Source organism: Antedon bifida, chromosome 5 (assembly GCF_963402885.1).
Source record: "Antedon bifida chromosome 5, ecAntBifi1.1, whole genome shotgun sequence".
In the NCBI taxonomy this organism is placed as follows: Eukaryota; Metazoa; Echinodermata; class Crinoidea; order Comatulida; family Antedonidae; genus Antedon; species Antedon bifida.
The window spans coordinates 5519934-5541828 of NC_136230.1; the positions used below are offsets into that span (position 1 = coordinate 5519934).

The 21895-nt window shown below is 35.5% G+C and overlaps 3 protein-coding genes across 5 annotated transcripts in view; 1 reads left to right on the plus strand and 2 right to left on the minus strand.

The window, feature by feature from the left end:
• Positions 1-899: 899 nt before the first annotated feature.
• Positions 900-21895, minus strand: part of LOC144843119 (vascular endothelial growth factor A-like) — a 126648-nt gene continuing 105652 nt past the window's right edge. The window contains exons 2-6 of one of the 3 annotated variants that reach the window (XM_078699840.1): positions 6414-6591; positions 4445-4662; positions 3911-4179; positions 3479-3596; positions 900-3386 (exon numbers count right to left, since the gene is read on the minus strand). In XM_078699840.1, the coding sequence (XP_078555966.1) occupies positions 3506-3596; positions 3911-4179; positions 4445-4662; positions 6414-6591 (756 nt within the window). In that variant the 3' untranslated portion in view covers positions 900-3386; positions 3479-3505. Of the gene's footprint in view, positions 3597-3910; positions 4180-4444; positions 4663-6413; positions 6592-21895 lie in introns of all 3 variants that reach the window. The other 2 variants (XR_013612226.1, XM_078699841.1) reach the window with 2 other exon arrangements.
• On the plus strand, positions 10745-12914 carry LOC144842288 (uncharacterized). The gene is made up of 3 exons (XM_078698719.1): positions 10745-11088; positions 11613-11714; positions 11839-12914. The coding sequence occupies exons 1-3, from the start codon at positions 11001-11003 to the stop codon at positions 12858-12860; spliced, it is 1212 nt and encodes a 403-aa protein (XP_078554845.1). The 5' UTR covers positions 10745-11000; the 3' UTR covers positions 12861-12914.
• Positions 12156-17121, minus strand: LOC144842287 (uncharacterized). The gene is made up of 6 exons (XM_078698717.1): positions 16817-17121; positions 14279-16108; positions 14010-14171; positions 13722-13910; positions 13415-13547; positions 12156-13276 (listed from the first exon to the last, which is right to left on the minus strand). Exons 2-6 carry the CDS (start codon positions 16100-16102, stop codon positions 12987-12989), a joined length of 2598 nt encoding a protein of 865 aa, XP_078554843.1. The 5' UTR covers positions 16103-16108; positions 16817-17121; the 3' UTR covers positions 12156-12986.

Here is a 21895-nt window from a genome sequence, read left to right on the forward strand (position 1 = left end):
AGGATTATGTTTTTTTTATACGTAGCATTAATTACAACATAATGGTACCTGAATCATCAAGGCGATCAATTCATGAATTTTTAAGTATAAAACCGGTTTTGTAATTAACGTCATCAGAAGTGCGTGGATGGAATATTGGGCATGGGTTAAACGCATGAGGAAAATACCAGACTACAATCAATACTGACAGGTTTTTATCCAAAGATAGGCGCGATCTCTTCTAGGACAATAGCGTGAAAGTTGCAGAACACTAAGAGAACTTGAAATCAGATGCTTCTCTCTATCCAAAAGTCTCAGATATAGGACAACTATACACAACCTTTCCAATAGTAGGCCTACTACAATTGTCTGTTGTTCACTAATTTATAAAAGGTACAAAAAAAGTATCGAATCAAGATAATTTTGAAACCTGAAAAATATAAAAAAAGGTCGAGCCTAGGGAAAATGTTTGTAACATAAGTGTAAATATGGTAATAATAAATGGTAAATATAAATATGTATTCTTGTCTGTTAATTGAAGTTGAATATTCATCACCGCGCACATGGTAGTTTCATGGTGCATTTTTGTGTGACGATATAGAGGGCGCACTACGAATTACGTTGTTTGTGGAATCAAATACTGTATTAATATACCAATCTTTGGTGGAATCAATTTTATTTAGTCTGACGTCATTATCATTCTGCTTGATACAGGTGCCAATCACCAACATCACTATCACTGTCAGCAAAATTAAATAGTCGTCGTCATTTTCGTCTCAAACCGATACATAGTTGCACTAGCCGGCTAAATATTAGGCATATCTTACTTATATTTTAACGAAGATAGACCATTTATATTCTGTATTTTCAACGAATGAAATGTATGGCACATGGTTCATAAAATAAATAAAGCGTTTGTCATAGACAGAGTATGATTTAATCAATTATCTTTAGTTACATAAATAAATAAACAAACATATATTTAGAAATCTGTAATATCAGATGCGAATCATAAGAGCAAACGTTTGAGGACCAATAATACTAATCAAAATATATTTCATATCGAATGGAAGAATGTGTAAAATAGCATCAAGGTACGCATCCTACAGGAAACGTGCCCAAAATAAATCCAGGTACGCATCATGCATGACACGTACCTAGAAATAAATCCAGGTACGCATCAAATAGGACACGTACCTAGAAATGCATCCTGGTACGAATCATACAGGACACGTACCTAGAAATGCATCCAGGTACGAATCATACTCTACACGGACCTAGAAATACATCCAGGTGCGAATCATACAGGACACGTACCTAGAAATGAATCCAGGCATGAATCATACAGGACACGTACCCAAAAATTAATCCAGGTACGCATAAAATAGGATACGTACCTAGAAATGCATCCAGGTACGCATCACATAGGATACGTACCTAGAAATGTATCCAGGTACACACCATCATATTATAGAAAGTGATAAGTTAGTGAAAAACTAAAACTGTTACAAACTAACAAACAAGAACATTTACTTCATAACTTAATGTAAAGTTTAGAATACTTTGTCTTAATATGAAAAGAATGCATATTATATCAAGTTTTTATTTTATATAAATACTAATATTTTTATTTGTAAGCAGGTACATAGAACAGGCTATAATGGCAGCCTCTTCCACTTGATACAAAGTTAACACCCACGTGACAAGTCAACCCTTTTTACATGTATACGATAGATTGTTAAATATTATTTTCAAATTTTATATACAAATTGATATCAATAAAAGAGTTATACAAAATGATAAATTTTTAATGAATACACGTTTATTTTATTTTACATTAAAGTAGACAATATAAATAAACAAAAAATGGCGGTAAACAAAATTGTAAATTTCACGAAACATTTTTAAAAACTGAAGTATATTACAGAAATAGTGTTACGTAAATTCCTTTCTGATGAAATTGTTGTATTGAACCTATCATAAGAAAATATGGACCGGCATAATTGGCAGTGGTTAAACTCTCCCTTCCCATCTATAAATTCTGGATCCAAAATCTCACTCAGATAATTCGTCTACGATTTTATTGTGCCTGTGAGCACTTGTTAAAGAGAATTTAGTCACTATATTCTTATATATTATATAAGAAGTATAAAGAGAAGTATCGCAACAATACGGAAGTGACGTGCCCATTATTTCAAGAGGTTCGAAGGTCAAGTTTAACGTAATAAAAAAGAATAAAATAGGTAATCCTCATTAACTGACAAACACAAGATGATACGGAAGCCTGATAAATATAAACAATTATTCTGTTTGCATTGTTAAAAATATAGAAATAGTCGATAATAATATAATAATTTGTTCCAAAATTTGAACAAATTAGGAATGAACTCATAACTGTACGTCTCTGAGAAACTAAACTATACGAACAAAGTGTTGACGTAACAGAGCGTTGACGAAAATCAGGTGCACATGCGTACAAACCAATATAAGTAGTAGTAGCTTCCGAAAACAACCACCATTTTACCAGTAGGCCTAAAGCTCTGTTTCCACTTGGCGCAATGCAAGGACGTAAACACGATATAAGTAATTTGACCAATCATGACGCGATGGATAATCTATGGCGTGTGATTGGTCAACTCGCTTCTGTGGTACCTACGTCGTTGCGTTGCGTCCACGTTGGAACCAATCTTATCTCAACAAGTGACTGTTCGTCACAAACTATTGTTTCACCATTCTATCACAGATATCCTTATTGAGGAATTTAACACTTACGAAAAAATAAATAAATAACTCTCTTTACTAAAAATGTAACAAAAATAAATAAAATGTAGATAAACAGTACAAAAAATATATCAGCATAATTATTATCTGATACGATAGCCTATTAAAACAATGTACAACGATACTATACATGCCATGGAAATGGCGGTTAATTTACAGTATAAATTACACTTTTGCTACAACTACTATCAGCTTTAACTATTTACCCTTAGAATAAATAATGTAATTAGTTTTATCTTGAGGAATTTATATATTTAACGCGGCGGCAGGATAAATAATTCTGCAAAAACACTCTCAATAAAAACGTACTCCGAGAGTTTCTTTGAAATAATATGTTTTGAACATCGCCGCTAAATCGTTCAGTAGTCATTTGACTATAGTTATTATTTTTCTTCATTCGCTTTTTCTTTATAGTTCGTCAGTTTTTTTCTTTTGTACCAATTATTTTTCTTTGAAAATTGATATACAATTTCCGATTTGAGTCACATGGTACGTTAGTCTCTTAGTAACAACAGACGTCATTTTGCCAACGTTCGGCAAACTTTACTTTCGGAATGTTTCGGTTTTTCCTTTTAATAAGTCTTCTATTGTGAGCAACCTTTTTCGCGTCCCCGACACTTGGCGATCTTATTCTCAGCCGATGAATACGTTTAACTTGATTAATACTAAAACAGTTCTCAGGCGAGGATTCTTCGGGCCAGCCGGGCGTCGTATTAACGTCACCGGTGTTTAGTCCGAGGTGAGCTCACCTCTCTTCGTGAACACATTTGCAAATGTCGGCGTTATAATGTCCGTTGATGCACTGTGGAGGATTGCACATCCCACTTTTTATGCAACTAAACAAATAAAAATACCATTGTAATTAATAAATATTTTAGATATGAAATGTTTTAACATTTCTGTCCACACCAGACCGCATGTATGCCTTTTACACTTGGGTTATTATTATTCTATTTATCAGAATTAAAATGAATTTAACTGATTCTAATCTGTCAAATATAATAGATCTACATTCATAGTTACATTAACGGATTTGGAGGGAAAAAACGTACCAAATAATAGAACTTTTATAAAGTCAAAACGTATGAAATATTCTCGCAAGAGTGCACTTTCAAAATGAACTATAAATCGAATGTCTATTGGTACTCACTTGCAATCTTCCGTTGAAATAGACTTTTTGCCTTTAGCGTGATTTTTACATAACCTGTTGCTAACTAGGCAGTCACAAGTACACGTCTCCTCGTCTATCAAGAACAAATTCGGACAAGGTTTACAGACGCATTTACAGGCGCTATCGCTCCACTGTTTGCCGGCCGGACAAGTCCTGTTGGTTTCGGGACAAAAAGCTGGCTTTTGCATGCATTCGCACGCTGCATCTTTTGCTACACTTGCTTCATATAGTACACCATTCTTTAAAAACTGAAAAAAAAAGAAGAATCATAAGTGACGGGTGTCATAAGCTGAACGAAAAGGGTAATTTGCATAGAGAGGGTTTAGGAATGTGAAGATTTCCTTTGCAGATTTCACGAGTAGTCATCCTCCCATTGGCAATGATTTTAGTTAGGAGATGGCATAAGCCTCATTCGTCGTCAATAACCAACGACATGGAATAGGATGTAAATTACGTCATCGAGTTATAACTTTTCACCCTCATAATCAATATAAAATATTAAACAATATTTACCTGTCGTGTCACGTTCGATGTTCTTGAAGCCCGACATTCGTTTGATTCTTGACAGCACCCACTATTCCTACATCTGTCTACTACGATACAACTTGGATAAATTTTGGTTCCGAAACCTTTAGCGATTCCTAATTCCTTATACGAATCCACTAAAACTTGACGAGGCTTTCCGCATTGCGCCTTTTCCGCTTCTTTTGTTACTTTTTTTATCAACTTTTCTGAAAATAAAAATAACTTCTGTGAAGAATACAACTAAATAGGCCTACTGCAGTGATTTAGAATAACAGTGAATATAACTCCTACCCCTACAGGACACTTGAAGAAACGAGCGAGGGGGATTATATTAACACAGCGATTAACCCTTAAGCTCTGTCGACAATATCAAATTAGTTTGACGAAAAAGTGTTATGTGCCCAAAAATAATAGTGATATGCCCAAATATAGTAGTGATATGACATCATCATGTCCATATATGGTTTTGTCACATAAAATGTGATAGTGTAGACAGAGCTTTATATTAGGTGAGACACACGTACCTATAATGTCCTCTTAAGCTTGTTTCCCACTAGGACGCAACGCAAGAACGTAAACGCAACGCAAACGTGTTGACCAATGACAAGCGACAGTTCGAATAATCCATGCTTGTGATTGTTCAACTAAATTACGTTGCGTTACATCCTTGTGTTGCGTCTATAGTGTCATAATCTTAACGAAATAATCATGAAACGCTATAAAAAATGTATAGCGCCATCTATATATATTAAAAAGTTATTTTAAAAAATAGCATTATCTTCCGAAGGGGAGGGGGGTTTATTCTTTAATAGAGTAATTTCTTATCGGTTGAATCATCTAGGTCACGCATAGCCAAAGGCGAAGCGGAACAACAATTGTTTTGCATTTTTCCGTTTAGTAAAACCAATATTTAGCAAAAGAACTTAGATTAATGACACTAATTCCATGCTAAACTGCCAGGCTTATTCAAAGTCATTGATCTCTGTCTGATAACTTGCTTTTGTTAACAATTTTAAGTCGGTATTTCAATTATTTTACTTCAATTGAATCGTTGAAACCCTTCTAAGTCAATTCTATCACACACTGACAGTAGATACAATGATTTTATTGATAACATAGAAATTGCTCCCCGTTCTGGATTTCACCGTTTCCCCTAATAGTTAATTACCTATTTTCAAGGAAGATATTAAAGGTGATATAGTTACGTATATATCACCAGTGATTGACAAGTTTACAAAATGTAATAATGATTGGCATTTTTTTAAACGTAAGCTCGCATCTGTCACAGTATGTAATTCTATTTAACTTGATAACATCTAAAGTTTTTTTTTGTTGTATTTTCCGCTCTCTGCTCTATGATTATGAAAACGATTCATTAATTTATTGCTTAAAATCTAAGCTTAGCTATTTTTGTTATTAAATGCATTCTTTATACAGTACCGATAATCTTCTAAAATTACAAAGAAATCTCCATAAATTGTATAACTTTGCTTCTGTAGATTGTTAATTTGTTTTTATATAGGCCTAATTCGAGTCAACTAAAATGTAATCGTATAATACAAAATAAAAATACGTTTAATAATATCTAAATAATTCCTCCATGGCCTCAAAGCCTATTCGTGTTTAGTTGGCGACACAACAAAGAAACACAAATTGGACGCGCGCGTGCTTTTTATCAGTATTTAAACGCGCGTGTGCTTTTCTATCAGTATTTAAACGCGCGTGCCTATCAGTATTTAAACGCGCGCGTACACCAGTATTGAAACGCGCGCGTGCCTTTTCTATCAGTATTTAAACGCGCGCGTACCTTTTCTATCAGAATTTAAACGCGCGCGTAACTTTTCTATCAGTATATAAACCCGTGCGTCAATTGTATACAAAAATCTAAAGTGCAATTTTGTCGCTCGTTGTTTATTGTCTATTCTATAACACAAAAAGACTAGCATAAAATACTTACCAGTATGTTCAGTCCTCCCCGAGCGTGGGCTTAGCTGACTGTTACTACTATGGGCAATATTTGATACTACTTGTTCCCGATCTTGGTTCGGGAAGAACTCTTTTAAATATTCACCTAATTGATCTGTTTTATTTTCTACAGCTTTTTTCACATCTAAAGATGGCATTGTTTCTTCTATCTGCAAGAATAAAAAGAAAGAAAATATTATAAAGTAGATTGGAAAGAGAAAGAAACTCAGAACAACCCATCAATAGTCTACATAATTGTGAAAACAGGTATTTTTTAATATTGTCCCTTCTTCATTTTGAATTTAAAGTACTGTCCAATTAGTCCTATATATCTGCTTTATACATTTACCGACCGTTAAAATTAGTCTGTGTGTAAAACTCAAAGACGGGTATTTTATACCGATTTACGAAGCCGACAATGCCCGTTGGCAAAAAATACACTGTTTAAAGTTTAATCATCAAGGTAGCCGAAGAAATTAAAAAAATGCTTTATTCGTTATTCAGCTTTCCTGTATTTTTTTCACTCATTCGCAGTATGGATATATTTATCAAGATAAACATATGCACAGGCCTACAATTGCAAGATATGATATATCTCATTTAGAAAAAGTACATTCCGATCGAAACAGAGCATCTCGACACAAATGTATCTATTTGTTTTGAATGGAAACCAAACATACATGCTGTCGTATAGTAGGCCTCTTTGACGTAATTGGTGTATTGATTATCATTTTGATCGATTAATTTCATTATTCAATTTGTTGCTGGTATATATTTAGCCTAATCAATGTTTTCATTACACTACTAGAGCGTGTCAATGATCGTGTTGGTCGCTATGCCGCGCCTTTAAACAACAAATTTGACAAATGAAAAACGTCGACTAATTTGGTATCCGATACCCGACAGCAGTTACTACGTGAATGACTTTCAAAATATTATGGTTTGGCACCATCATTGATGTGACCGACTTTCATCATCTTTCGGTCGTCTGAACGGCATCAAACCTTCCTCCTTTCTTTTGTTTACGTTTTTGATTTATTGTTTCTGAGTGGAAGATGATATAAGATCGATATTGTGTGGGCGTGTTGCCATAGTTAGCTGAACCAAGGGTGAATTTATGAATTGGGTTGTAAAAAAGTTCCCATGACTGCGCGTGTTCTTCTCGATTAGACAAACACACTGCGAGTGTTACTTTGGGCGGGATTGGTGGCGCGTATACATCTGAAGTGTGACGTCGTCGTCATCGACCAATTGCTTGATCCCCAAATTCTTTCCATCACACACAACATTGCTAGCACATGTCAATATACACACCGTGTGAATGGTTACTAGCAGACAGGAAATATCATTATTATGAATTAGATGCTTAATTAAATGTTCTCAATGAGTGTTTACTCCAGCATAAAACAAATACAAAGCCAACGTAAGTCTGTTAGCCGTCAATGGCAGACTGGATGGGTTGCTTTCACTACACATTCCACGTTTGTATTGATTCGTATGATGACAACAGCAGAACTAACACACAAAGTTGGCAGGCTTACAAAACTTAGCACGGAAGCTAAAATATTCAGGCCGGGCAATTTTGTTATATAATATCAATCAATATCAAAGTTGATAAATGCACATCATTGTTTTTCTTCAAAATATGTAATTTAAGGTGAATTTCATTCATTATAAGACACTTAAATACATTATTTTTAAATAGTCTGAAGCTACATATCTTATAGAAAGATTAAAGAATTGAAAGAGTAAAAAAATAAATAAATAAAGCTACGTTCACATTGAGATCGAACCGATCCGGTGGTCGGATAAACTTTATCCGACCACCGGACCAATCAAATTGGTCGGATAAACTTTATCCGGACCAATCAAATTGGTTAATGTAGTGTTTAAACGAACCGTTCAAACTAACTCTTTCCTGATTTGATCCTAAAACGACGCAGCCCGGAGCTTTCTCCGGCCACCGGACAGAACCCGGGCTGATTGTGAACGAGAAGAAGATAAAGTAATACAAATTCTGTACGCCTTTATACAATCCCCATCTTTTATATATACGCAAATGTCCTACAATTTGTCAACAGTGCGTGCGCGACGTATTTGGCCTACTGCCAATAAAAAGTAATGGAGTCGATCTAAAGTTATGTTGACATATCAGTAGTAAATACCACATTAATTTCCTACGACTATTTTTAGTCAATAGTACTATAGTAGTAATGAAGGTATTCCATTCATAGATAGCTATCTAAAAACCACACTCAGACAAGCCGACGTATGTATGGCACGCAAAAAATGCAAAAACAGGTGGCGTACATTCACACGTCATATGACTTGCGTGTGATCTTCACGGGATATCAAACGTCATTCATAACATACTATTATCAGCATCATACAATATGTTAATACGTATGTCTTTGATAATTGTGTTTGAGGATTTGTATGACGGAGGTTCGGTGATCCATAAAGCAAAATACTAGACTCATTTGTGTGGAGCGCATGTGGAGGTTTAAGATAAAGGTACAGTTATAGTACATTTGAATACACATGCTAATGTTTGTACTCACCACACAGTACACATATACATGAATATAAATTTGCATAGGAGAGCCTATACATAACAAGCCTCCCCACTTATCTCAACTCAAAAACATCTGACCTGCTTAAAATTGCTTTGTAAGGCCTAACGCAATGATGCTTTTTTTCCCACAGCCTACGTTATTATTTACTTTATATGTAAATAAAAAAACAATAAAAATTCAATTAACACAATTTTAATTCTATAGTCATAAAACTATTGTATTACTCAAACAATACCTTACTATTATATTACACAATTAAAGTACATTATTAATTAATAATTAATGAGTGGTTATAGAAAATGTCGTATCTAAAATCATGTAATATCGCATCTGTTGCAAAACGGAAATGTACTGTACTTTTTAAATCCGGGAGGAAAAACATCTGGAAATCGTCTGCCACGCTTTGAAGATAATGTTTACAATGAATACAAACAGACGCACGAGCGACGTGCTATAAACTGATTTACAATTAGGCCTAGCATTATCTGATACAAAAACATCCGTTTAAAAACTCGTTGTATTTGTGACAAATGCAGTGAAATGTGTATGGAACGCCAGAAGGGAAATAAAAAAAAGCGATATACAATGTGAAAGTGGTGGTCGTTTTTGCAACAAAAAATCACCCAGTAACATTTCCTGAAAACTGTATTCAGTTGCACGGTAATGCTTGGTTCCTAGGACACAACGCAATGACGTAAGCGCAACGCAAGCGAGTTGACCAATAACAAACGACAGTTCAAATAATCTATGGCTTGTGATTGGTCAAATTACTTGCGTTGCATTTACGTTCAATTGTGTTGCGTCCTAGTGAGAACTAAATTAGCGATAGTTGGCACTGTAAAAGGATTCGAACCAAGAACCTGGGAATTGGTAAACAAACATGTCAACCACAAAGTCAAAGTGTCACTACTTCTACTGTTCATTTTGTACTGTACAAATTATACGCATTTTGCATGCGAAGCTTGTTTTTTTTCCAGCGTACTACTTAGGCCTAGGCCTATAATATACAGCACGAGCTGCTAAGTGCAATAAGACACGACCATTGCTACATTCCCAGGGGGACATCTTTTACAATGAGACGAAGATTATGAATATTTAGAGTGGTATGACAGGATATGAGTGCATATAATATTGTCAGACATGAACAGTTAAAAGCACTTGCATCGTGAGCTGCATAGCTACAGGTAAATCGTCTCTAATTTCAAGAAATTATATATTGTAACGACAGCAGCAGGGAAAGTTTAGTTTTATATAACCCTTCACGAGGAAGTCGACAGCGTACACAATTTATAGGCCTGTACATTTTTTGGTCGTAGTTTACTATAGCAGTCAGGCCTATATATGTATGTTTGGAAGAGGTGTCATACCCACATTGTACTAAATATTATACAACAAGGAAAATTCAAACAAAACCAACAAACATGTTAACATCAGAACCAACGGCGGACACGTCTGGTTCTAGTACTACATGATAAAGACACTGTAATAAGAACGTGATAACATGCTTGCTACCTCATTAACTACTTAAACAATTTCATCCGTTTTAAAAAGAGAAGTCATGTGTGTATTGAATTAATTCTTCTTATTCTGATTTACGAGTATAGCCTTCTGTCTGCATGATATACGAGAGATAACGGTAATTATCATATTAAACGGAAATGGAGAATAGAGATAGGCCCTGTAGGTGGTACGTGGAGATGATATTTCAATATCCTCCATCTAAGCATGGAGAAATAAGTTAGGAAGGAGTAACATCGAGAATACATCAAACGAATAGGCCACCCCGCCGCTAATTGGATTATCTGACTGTTACGTAACATTTAATTGCCGTTGATCTGTCGCTTGTTAGATTTGAGCATGCGCATATCCATTGCTTTCATGTGACGCGTCATCAAGCGAGACTCGTTGTTGATGCTGATCTACACACGCGGCGACCATACACACAGCAGAAGAATAATTATACCACACTCGATACATTTTGTTTACGCGTTTTATTTATCATTATGGATTTTTATGAATTGGAGGACGAATTGGAACCCGGAATTCTCGAGGAATTGAAGTTTGCCAGCGAACATGAAGACCTGGAAAATGGTATGCTAGGTTAAAACTAGGCATTGCATTTAAGTTTAGTAGCTAGGCCTAGTTACCTGAACCTCTTCTCTTTTAAAGAGGCCTCGTCTGCCCCGGCCCACTCTAGGCTGTCTACACGACCGGGTTGATTGTAACAACGATAATTCTGAATTCGTTCGTCCTCTCTAGGCTAGGTAGTATTTTTGTAGTTTTTCTTTCTGTACGCCAAAAATTAGCCGCCCGATTTATTGATAGGTCTAGCTAGGCTAGGCCCTATAATCTATCCATCCATGGATTTCCCCCTATAGGAGGCCTAGGCCTAATATATCATTAATTTTATTGCACAATCATCAATAATGCATCATTCATATTATTATATTAATTATGAAGGCACGATTATCATCTGATGCAACCAACTCATCTATGACCTTGTCAAGACCTCAAACCATTAGTATTAGTATTAGTCTGTATTTTTTAGATAAATTATTATTTTTCATTCTTATAGGACAACATGAGTTAATTTTCAATTTTATTATGCTATTTAGGTATGGATGTTAGTGTAGGCCTACATCCAACTACTATTACCGCAACCCATCAGAAGAAGGAAGTGTCAACAAACCCAGCCAAAAACCAATCAAGGAAAAAGAGTAAGGATTTTGAACGAATGATAACATTTTATTTTGAACATTTCATCTTTACTATATTAAATGCATTCTCATCATTTATTAAAACTGTTGTATGCTCAATAATCTTTCTTTTCTGTATTTTCAGGCATCAACCGACCCTCCAATAAGTTTAGTGAAGATGAAGCTGTCAGCAGGGTTAATGAATACGTTGATGCTGCTTTTACCATGTTAGCGAACGATCCAGTATACAGCAATGACTTGTATCCAATAGCTCGTCAAGTGAAAAAATTGGCAAATGATCTGCAGAAGCACTCAAATACAGTCATTATAAAAACATTTTGGGAAGACAGTACAAAATTACTTTGGAAGGTAATAACATCAGGAAACACAAAGAAAATGAAACCAGAAGCTGATGAGATGATGTGCCGGGCATTTCACCAACACATGTGTACAAGTTTGGGAAGGTGGGTCACCCTGTTAAAGGAGCTAAATGTCAACTCTGATGGGCAGCATGTAAAAACACTGAACCTATTTTTGCAACGTACAATGTTAAGGTTAATTCTAAATGATAAGCATAAAATAGATTTGCCACATGAGGAAACGGTAACTGACATCCCACAGTTGGATGTTCACACAGAAAAGATAATTCGGTACGTTGCCGGTTATGTGCCTTATGCGCTTGTGAAAAGATTTCGAAAGGGTAAAAGTAGTACTGCCAGAGCCTACTGTGATGTGCTCACTAAGTGGCAAGTGTGTAGTACCAACGTAACCCATTCCTTCTACGACTATTCCAAAGAATGGATCGACAAACAAAATAGATCAGGTTTGTTTGTTGTTGATGATGATGTATATCTGTTTTTTAGAAGCGTTGAAATAGAAACAAGGCAGCATTTAGCTACAAATAAACTTAATACGATGTTAAATAGTAACTATCTGGCTGATTTGTATGACCGTATTATCAATAAGGAGAATGTTCAAACTTTCTGGTGCAGAATAACCAGAGATACACTAGGTGACAATGCTTCTGCTCAATTATTACAAATTGTAGTTAGATACTGGTTGAAAATCAGAGCTAATGCATTCCTCAAGGTATACTTGAATTTAAAGAAGGAAAGCGGCAAAGTTTCAAAAAAGGGTGAAAAATCTCTCAGAAAAGAATTGTTGTAATATATACTATTTTGTGTGTGTGATGAAATAAATAACGACAATAGCTAAATTAAATCTCAATTGTATTTTGGTTGGTTCTGAAAAGAACCGTTTGGTTTGAAAAAGTTTGCTGATCATAAATATCATTTATGCATTTGGTGTCTTCTTCCTTTGAAGAGGTGAGTCATCAATAGTTTGGTCAACAATTTGGCTGCGGCAGTTGCCTCTCCTGGATGCCTTGGAACAGTTCGCAGCTACATACAGTGCATGCATATTGTGGCCAAACTGCATTGATGTTGGGTTTGTGTTACTTCCACCACATCCTCTCTGTTTACTGAAGTACTGTTCCAACGGATCTTGATTATACTTCGCACTTAGAACACACTCTACCCCTGGCAGGTCCAGTAGTTTTTTAGTCAACTCTACAAACGAATTAACTGTTGATGGCAAAGAATAAAAATTAATATACTTATTATTAATTCATTTTTAATATACTTTGTCACTCTTGTGATGTCAGAACTTTTGATTAATTATTAAACAAAGTCAGCTGTAAAAAAAAAACGAAATGTACTTGCTTGTTATCTCAAGTCCATCAAGTGTTGCGGTGCTTAATAACATCCTCTTTTTTACACTCTTCTCTACATCTTCAAGCGCATTCACCTCGTCTTGCCATTCTTTAAAGAAACCCAGGAAGTCATCTTGCAACCACTTAAAAACATCAGAACAAAAAATAGTGGCAATTATTCCTTCGATTAATACAAAAATTATAGATATTTCTCAATGTATATCCAAATGCTAATTGAAATTGAACAAAAACAATAATAAGCCCAATCATGTCCCATGTTCAATTTTTTTTAAATTTTCTATTTAAAAAAAATGTACCTTAAAACGCCAGTCATCTTTTGTCCTGTATGGCTCCATAGCTGGTTTTCTGGATCGTTTGCCTTGGAAAAAACTAGAGACATTAAGGCAATCAAAAAATTGGTCTACCATTCTAACAAATTTGATAGTGGATGTCATGTCATGTCGATCCATAATCTCCATTGCATTTGCTGTCGAATTGCTTAACACCTGAAAATATGAAGAAAATAAAAAACATTCATGAAAAATTAAATTACAGAATTGTTTGCAAAAGAACAAGGGCTGAACACAAAACTTGCAAGTAATTACCTGTGCAGCCAAGTATACCCGCATTCTCAATGATGGAGTAAGGTGGAGGTGTTCATGCGTCAACTTGTGGAGCATCCTCAGCCCTGGACATGTGTTCTGCAATTTCACATCCCATTCATAGGTGTCAAGAAAATGACTCCACTTGATGTCTTGTTTGTTATACTTTAAATGAAGAACATTTTTAGATTTAGAAATAAGTAAATATCATTTTCAACATGCTATAATGAAATTGGTATTTTCAATGTGGTGTATGATCATACAGTACTTACATGAAGATTCCGTGTCTTGTTATTGTAGCCAGAGTTCTCTACATTGTTTCGAAGCGTCTTTATTAGATGCGGCACATCACTGTAGAAAAAAACACTGCGATCTGGGTCTCCCTGATGCGATGTCTTGAAGACAATGGATGAAGTGGTAGATGATGGTGAATGCAGTCTGTAAAACTTCCTGTTCGGAGTGGCACCATCAGAAACCATCGCATGAACTACAAACCCAGCTACTTCGATCATCTCAACAGCTTCCCACATTGCCATGAACAGATCACAACTAGAAGCTCCAGTTGTTGGATAGTAGGCAATTGGAACATGCAGGTTAGAAAACAAACCCCGGATCATCAACACCAGAACATGTGAGGCAACTGGGATTTCTTCTTCACCTCGACATCGCCGCTCAAATGAATGCATCTCATTGGCTAAGCTGCCTACATCTGTTGATCCAACAACTTTGCCAGAGCTTTGTGAAAAAACCAATCCTGATTTTATCTTCATTTCATCAAATAATAGCACAACATGTTTTTGCAATTCATTACCTTCTTCATATAATTTGAGGTCTGTTACAACTCTACTTAACATCTCATGGCAAAAACCAGTTGTCACACCAGCAAAGTGGCTGTAGGGTTGGAGTGTGTTTGGATGAGGCAGCGTCATGAATCCACTTTCGCGAATTAAATTATAAGCTGACGGAGACTTGCTTTGGATAGCAATGCACCAACGTAAAATTGCCGGGTGCCAACGCATCTGCTTTCCCTTGCCCATAGATGCCAGTTGCTGCTCCCACAAAAGCTTTGCTGACGGATATTTACATAATAAACTCTCAATTTCAGGTTTTCCCATTTCCATTGTGTCTTCCATTAAGTGAGCTGCATTTTCAGAAATTAATTTGCTTTCTAGCATGTACATCTTGGAAACTTTATTCTCAAGGGAACCACTCTTTCTTTTCAACCGTCTGTAATTACATTGTAATGTTGCTGCTTTGTTCTGCAGTTGAGAATTTGATAAATACTTGTTGGCTACCGTCAGTGAAGACTTTTCCTTGCAGGAAGCACTTCGCATTGATGATAAATCCCCACGATAAATTCGGCAAACTGCGCACCGCTTCAGATCCTCAGCAATTAGCAATTCACAGTCATTATGTCTAATGGTGTTGCATAAATAGACATCTTTTGGTGTTATCCTTATAGGAATCTGCCCTTCTGGTCCTTTTCGTCTCTCTATCAAATCTAAATAATCTTCATTGCCTGCACAGATTTTAGCACTCCTCAATATATCACACAGCTTGGTGAACTGATGTAATGGTAATTTTTTGTTAAAGACTTCTCCTAGAATAGGCTGTGCTTGCAATACAACACCAGCAATGACAACTCCCCATGTCGAATCACTGTTGACTGTTAACTTGATGACAGCATCACCAGTTGGTGAAAGTCTAATTATTAGTAATTCATCTTCATGTGGAAACAAAGAGACAAGGCTACATTTTTCTGCTTCCTTTCTGTAATCGTGAAGATTGGTAGGAATCTCCCCATCAGTCATACAAGACGCACATTGAGAATCATTGAATTTTGCAATTACAATATTGCACACTTTACTGCGGTCCTTGCTGTGGCCTTTCTTCCACCTTTTCAGTTTTTGCACACAGGAATAACAAATAAATGGTGGGTGGATTTCTGGATCATCATTATCAATATCTAAGCAAAAACATGACTTGATTACAGACTTGAACGCGTCCTTTGTATAAGGTGAACGATCTGAAGGAATCGCCCTGGAAATTCCACAAAGTCGACAAGTAGGTTTCAAACAAACACTGTGTCCTGTCATCGTTCTCTGAAAACAAGAGCAATTTAATTTAAATGGCGAATGATGACCTAGAGTTGTTGTCCTAGTAGTAGTACTATCTAGGCTAGCTAACTAAAAATAAATACCTGCTTTTTTTTATTGTTAATGTTATTGAACATAGTCTAATTAGGCCGGCCCTAGATAGTAGTATTGGTATTTTTGGCATAACCCTAGGTGGTAGATTAACATTACCTCTATGATAAATAGTACATAGAACAATAGGTAGGCCTAGGTCTAGCCTAGCTAGTAGGACTAGACCCTAGCTAGGAGTCGAGTACTTTAGTCCTAGCCTAGCTAGTAGTAGTAGTAGGCCTACGAAAGTAATTATTTTATGGCTAATGTTAGTTATTATTTATTGGTTTAAAATTTAAATCTAAGACCTAGCCTAAATTAAACATCGAAACAATAACTGCCCTAGACCTAGCTAGGCCTAAGTAATACAACGACCGGTGGACCAAAATAACTACGACCGGTGGAACTAACTCCGGCTATTCGGTTCGGCGGTCGGACAGATTCGATGCTTTTCAATTCGTTGTATGTCAGCCGGACACCATCGGAAACTGTCATGCAAGGCATCAAATGAAAGCTACAGCTTTCCTTTATTCATATAACTAAAACTTAAAACTCCAGTACAAAGGGAAACTATTAAAATACGTGTTTGTTTCGTTGTTATATTCAAAATAATGGAATACTTACAATTGAAGAAACAAGTAGTTATTTTTGGTTGATTTTAATGATTTAATGACTGGTACGTTCGCAAAAAAATTCGGAATCCGAATACATAAAACACGCATGTGAATCCTTGTTGACAATTAACTGCGCATATGCAATGTGTTTTTTGTTCGTATTTATGTACTCCACTGTTAGTTAGACAGGGTATAGGGGTTGCTACTTAGCGGCGAGGAGCCTTGTGTGTAAGGAGATCGAACCGAGATAACGCGGCGGGCGGTCGCAGTGCAATTTAATAGGAGTCATTTGACCATGTAATGTGCTTAATTGGATTAAAATCCATGCATTACATCGATGTTACTCCTTCCTAACTTATTTCTCCATGATCTAAGGCACTGTCTACACTGTCAAACTTTATGTGAAAAAAAAAGTGATATATGGACACGATGATGTCATATTACTACCATATTTAGGCATATCACCACCATATTTGAGCACATCAGACTTTATTTTGTCAAACTAGTTTGATAGTGTAGACACTAGACAGAGCTTTATACACCAAGGCTTGATTCCGACTACAGTATGATGTCTAACTTAAGACGCAGTGCAAAGACGTACGCGCTACGCAAGTTCACCAACCAATCAAAACCGACGGATCATTAGCGCCACAATGGGAACCAGCCTTTAAACTACAATGTATTAATCGTAATTCCACTAATAAACCACTAATGTCTCGCCCTTGAATCAGTAACGACTGATACCATTTAAACTGTGAGCAGTAATAGTAACATATTGCAATAATTAACTTCTTTGTTTTATGCACGTCACCTTGAATTAGGCTGAGCTTACGAATACATTTGTACAAGAATAGGACCCTAATACCAGTTAAGGATAACAACATTTCTAAGTGATAATATTTTTTCAAGCACATTAATTCAACAAATAATTATTAATATAATGGTACGAATTTTGCGATTTGATTTCTTTCTAACACGTGTATAATCAAGGAAGAGTGAAATTACTCTATAATAAACCATGTGTTCATATAAATATTAATATAAATCTTTCTGTCCAAATTCGCGATTTAAAACACGTGCGTTCAAATGCTATAGCCAACTGAACAAAAAATCAAATTGCATATCTTTGTGTGAACAACTATTAGGCCTACTTCGTTTGATCTAAATGGCGCTTCCTTCTCAGTCATATAAACTAAACATATTTGGCACAAATGGCGTTCCATAACTAAAACAAATTTTAAACGATAATCTACCAATGTCAAAACTGCACAGTGACATAATTCATAACACATGGCGTTTCATATATCTACTGGTATATACAATTGTTTCCTTAGTAGTAGCCTATCGTATCGTACGCCTATTCCTGGGCCTATATATTTACTCAAACTCTTCCTTCACATTTTAATGGAAATAACAACATGTTTCCAAACAGTTCCGCAAATGTCCACAGGCTATACTTCCTTAAAGACGGCGGCAAAAACGAATAATGTTACCAGACAGACGATGACCTTGCTCTCCGCAGTTTCCGCCAAATTTAGTGTTCTGGAAGTTTTTATAAGTGATCATTAGTATGTAACTCGTCTTGTCCTTCATTTCCGCACAACATTTGAAGAACTCATTACCACTAACTAACCACGGGCACTATACTGATAGATTTGTATGCTAATTATTGCGGAACGGTCTATTTTATGGCTGACCATGGAATTACTCAACATTAACAACTAACATTAAAATACCATTTTTATGTAGGCCTACTTTACGGTTCACTTTCACGTGGAAAGGAACTGGCTACCCTACCGTACCACATAATGCTGGGGCTTAGTAAAATGAGCTCCTAACAGCTCATTCCCTTACGTTCAGGATTGAATACGGGACCTACCTTTACCTTTAAAGTTTACTTGACTAAGGTGCACCCCAATCCCCCCCCCCCCCACTACCACAAAAAAACCCAACCCCAAGTTTATTGATTACTAAAAATAGACAATTATAAAGGTAAAAATCTTTTTTTGTAGAGAATATCCCAAAATCGTTTATTTTGATCCAATCTTCATGTCAGCGTGACATGTCATATTATTATTATTTATTTCAATAACAAGGTAAATGCATAAATCATAAATGCCAGGCTAGTATTATTACAGTATGTTGAAATCGTCTGTATGTAGAACATAGGAGTCGTAATAAAACATTATGTAGGGCATAAAACCAATATTAATATAGAACAAATCAATATCAAGTTATAACACGAAGCAATTATCTTTTTTGAGACATTATTTGAAGGTTATGATTCATAAAATGTTTATAGGCCAACTCATAACTCGTTCAGAGTTAATTACATTATATAATAGCAATGGTGTAGGGGGCTTCCTTTGGTACTGAGGGTTCCGAATCTGGGAAAGTACAAAAAAAACCAATTTACTACTTTTCAGTTACAAAAACAAGCGAGCACAAGGAAGAGCTAAGAAAACATCCCATAAAATCAATTAATTTCTGCTCATCTCATCATGCTTGTGGTTTTCTGTGTAGGTATCAATTCCCTTTCCATGTATTTATAGTTCCACCTCCCTAAGTATGCACATTACCATGCCCAAACCCACCCTACCAATTTGAAAATTGAATTTGTAACAGTAAGTGCTTGTTTACGCACTACACTTTAAAAAAAATTAGGGTCAAAGTAAAATATTTATTATATACACAAGAAATCTTAACCCTGGAGTTCCCCTTTAACAACATTAACCAGTGACGTCATCAGATCAAATTAGTATATACAGTATTATATATATTGGGTGAATTCGTCGTCATTATTTATGACACTAACAAAGTCTATACATTTATTTAAAAAAAATTGATCTTTTTAAATAATTCAACATCCTCAGAATCATAAATGATGTATTGATTTTAAAGCGTCTGTATCAAGTCAAACTGCTAGTCGTTTATTTTTATGGCACGGATTGAAAGCCTCGATGAAATGTTTCGACAAGCCTGATCAGTTTTATTCAGAAGTCATGCTATTTGTATATGTCATTTATAATGATTGTAAAGCAACGGAGAACATGCATGGACAGTCATGTGTATCCGAGGCAGCTAAGCGTGCATGCTATTAAGGCAGTGAAGACGGACTGTTATACCTGTACGGTATTCTTTAACAAATCATTCGTTCAGTGATGATAGGTGCAATAGACGAAAACGATATCAATATTATACAAATATTATTTATGTCAAAAAAACCTAACATCATTTATCTATTTCTTGTTTTCACAAAGGGGGCTCAGGTAGTACAGTACCGTGATCAGCAAACCGAGAGACAATCCTATACACTTTTCAAATAGTGTACACAGTTCCTTATCGCGAAATGTGTGACACGGGACCAACGGCTTTATGTCCCACCTAAAGGACGAGGCAATGGGAGTAAATTATACAATATACAGACAGGTGTCGAACCCACGCCTTTCACATGCCAGTACGATATCACACAACACTACGCGCGGCCATACCGCTCTCTACAAATATTATAAACAGGCTAAAATTAAATCGATGAAGATGGGATCACCGGCTTAAATGCTGATCCAAAGAACGATCAAATTAATTTCAAAGTGTACACAAAAATTCCGGCCCCAATAGTAAGCCAAATAGCCGCATATAACCTAATATAATACCTGTCAATCATTTTCCAATAATACATTATTTCCAACATTAATTATTACGATATAACATTTGAAACAAAAATCAGGAGCAGTGCCTGCTATATATTGACACAAACTCTGTCTACAATACTACTACTGCCAAATATGGCAGTGATATGCCCAAATATGGTAGTGATATGCCCAAATATGGTAGTGATATGCCCAAATATGGTAGTGATATGCCCAAATATGGTAGTGATATGCCCAAATATGGTAGTGATATGCCCAAATATGGTAGTGATATGCCCAAATATGGTAGTGATATAACATCATCGTGTCCATATATGGGCACATCGCATTTTTTTGTCACATAAAGTTTGATAGTGTAGACAGAGCTTTACGCTTACTCTGGAAGTAGTTTATTACAAATATTAATTTAAAATTATGTCTTTTGATCATTCACAATCTTTTAATCCCAATTTCGGATTAAACACACCGTAAACCTAGACTCAACTTTAATCCTGGTTTATGGCAAACATCCAAACAGTTTTACCTTCAATAATTAACAAGGTCATGCTCTGTTTTAATTGCTAAAATTAATTTGTAAAAAATTCATCCGATTAATTGCCGCACAAACAAAAACAATGCTTTCCGTGTGAAATAACGTAAAGTTTCCGGTTTTGAAATTATTCATGTGAAATCGAATGAATATAATAACTCTTAGTTTCCAGAAATAGCCAAACCCAACACTTATCGTGTAGACAGCATTTTTCTATTGTATACAAACATTCCAATATTTTTTGTTTCGATTATGGGTTACTCCAGCGAACACAATCTACAAACAAAAGGTTACGTTGTCGTTACCAGTGACACAGAAATTAGTACTAGGTCATAATTACAAATTCCCCGAATGAACTTGATTTTATTACAGTATAGACTGTACTCCTTATAAAAAATACATATAGTTTACGTTCAAGTGAGAAATATGATATAGCTAAATTATTTTAAGCTTTATTTCATTAATTACAACTGGATTCGGTACAAAAATAACCCGTTAACTATGGTGTGCTACTAATGCAAAAGTAATTATTATTATATATCAAACCAATGTAATAACAACTATACTTGTGTAAAAAATAATAGTTTCAACTGAAAATGGGAACAATGCGTAACGATGTACGAAGATGAGCCCCAATACTTTTTTGTGTATCTAACTGACTTGCAGTAATCAGTTTAATATTATCTAGTGACAGCTGCAGAATCAAATCAAATATACTGAAACACGGCCTTGTTATCCGGAAGAAAACATTAATGTTACTTGATGCACTATAAAATTATGAGTTTTAAATGAGGTCATGACCTTTCAAAATTAGGAAGAAAACACATAAAGCCCAATAGTATATTTGAAACAGTACTATCTCTGGACTTAAGCTCTGTCTATACTACACTATCTATAAAACTAGTTTGAA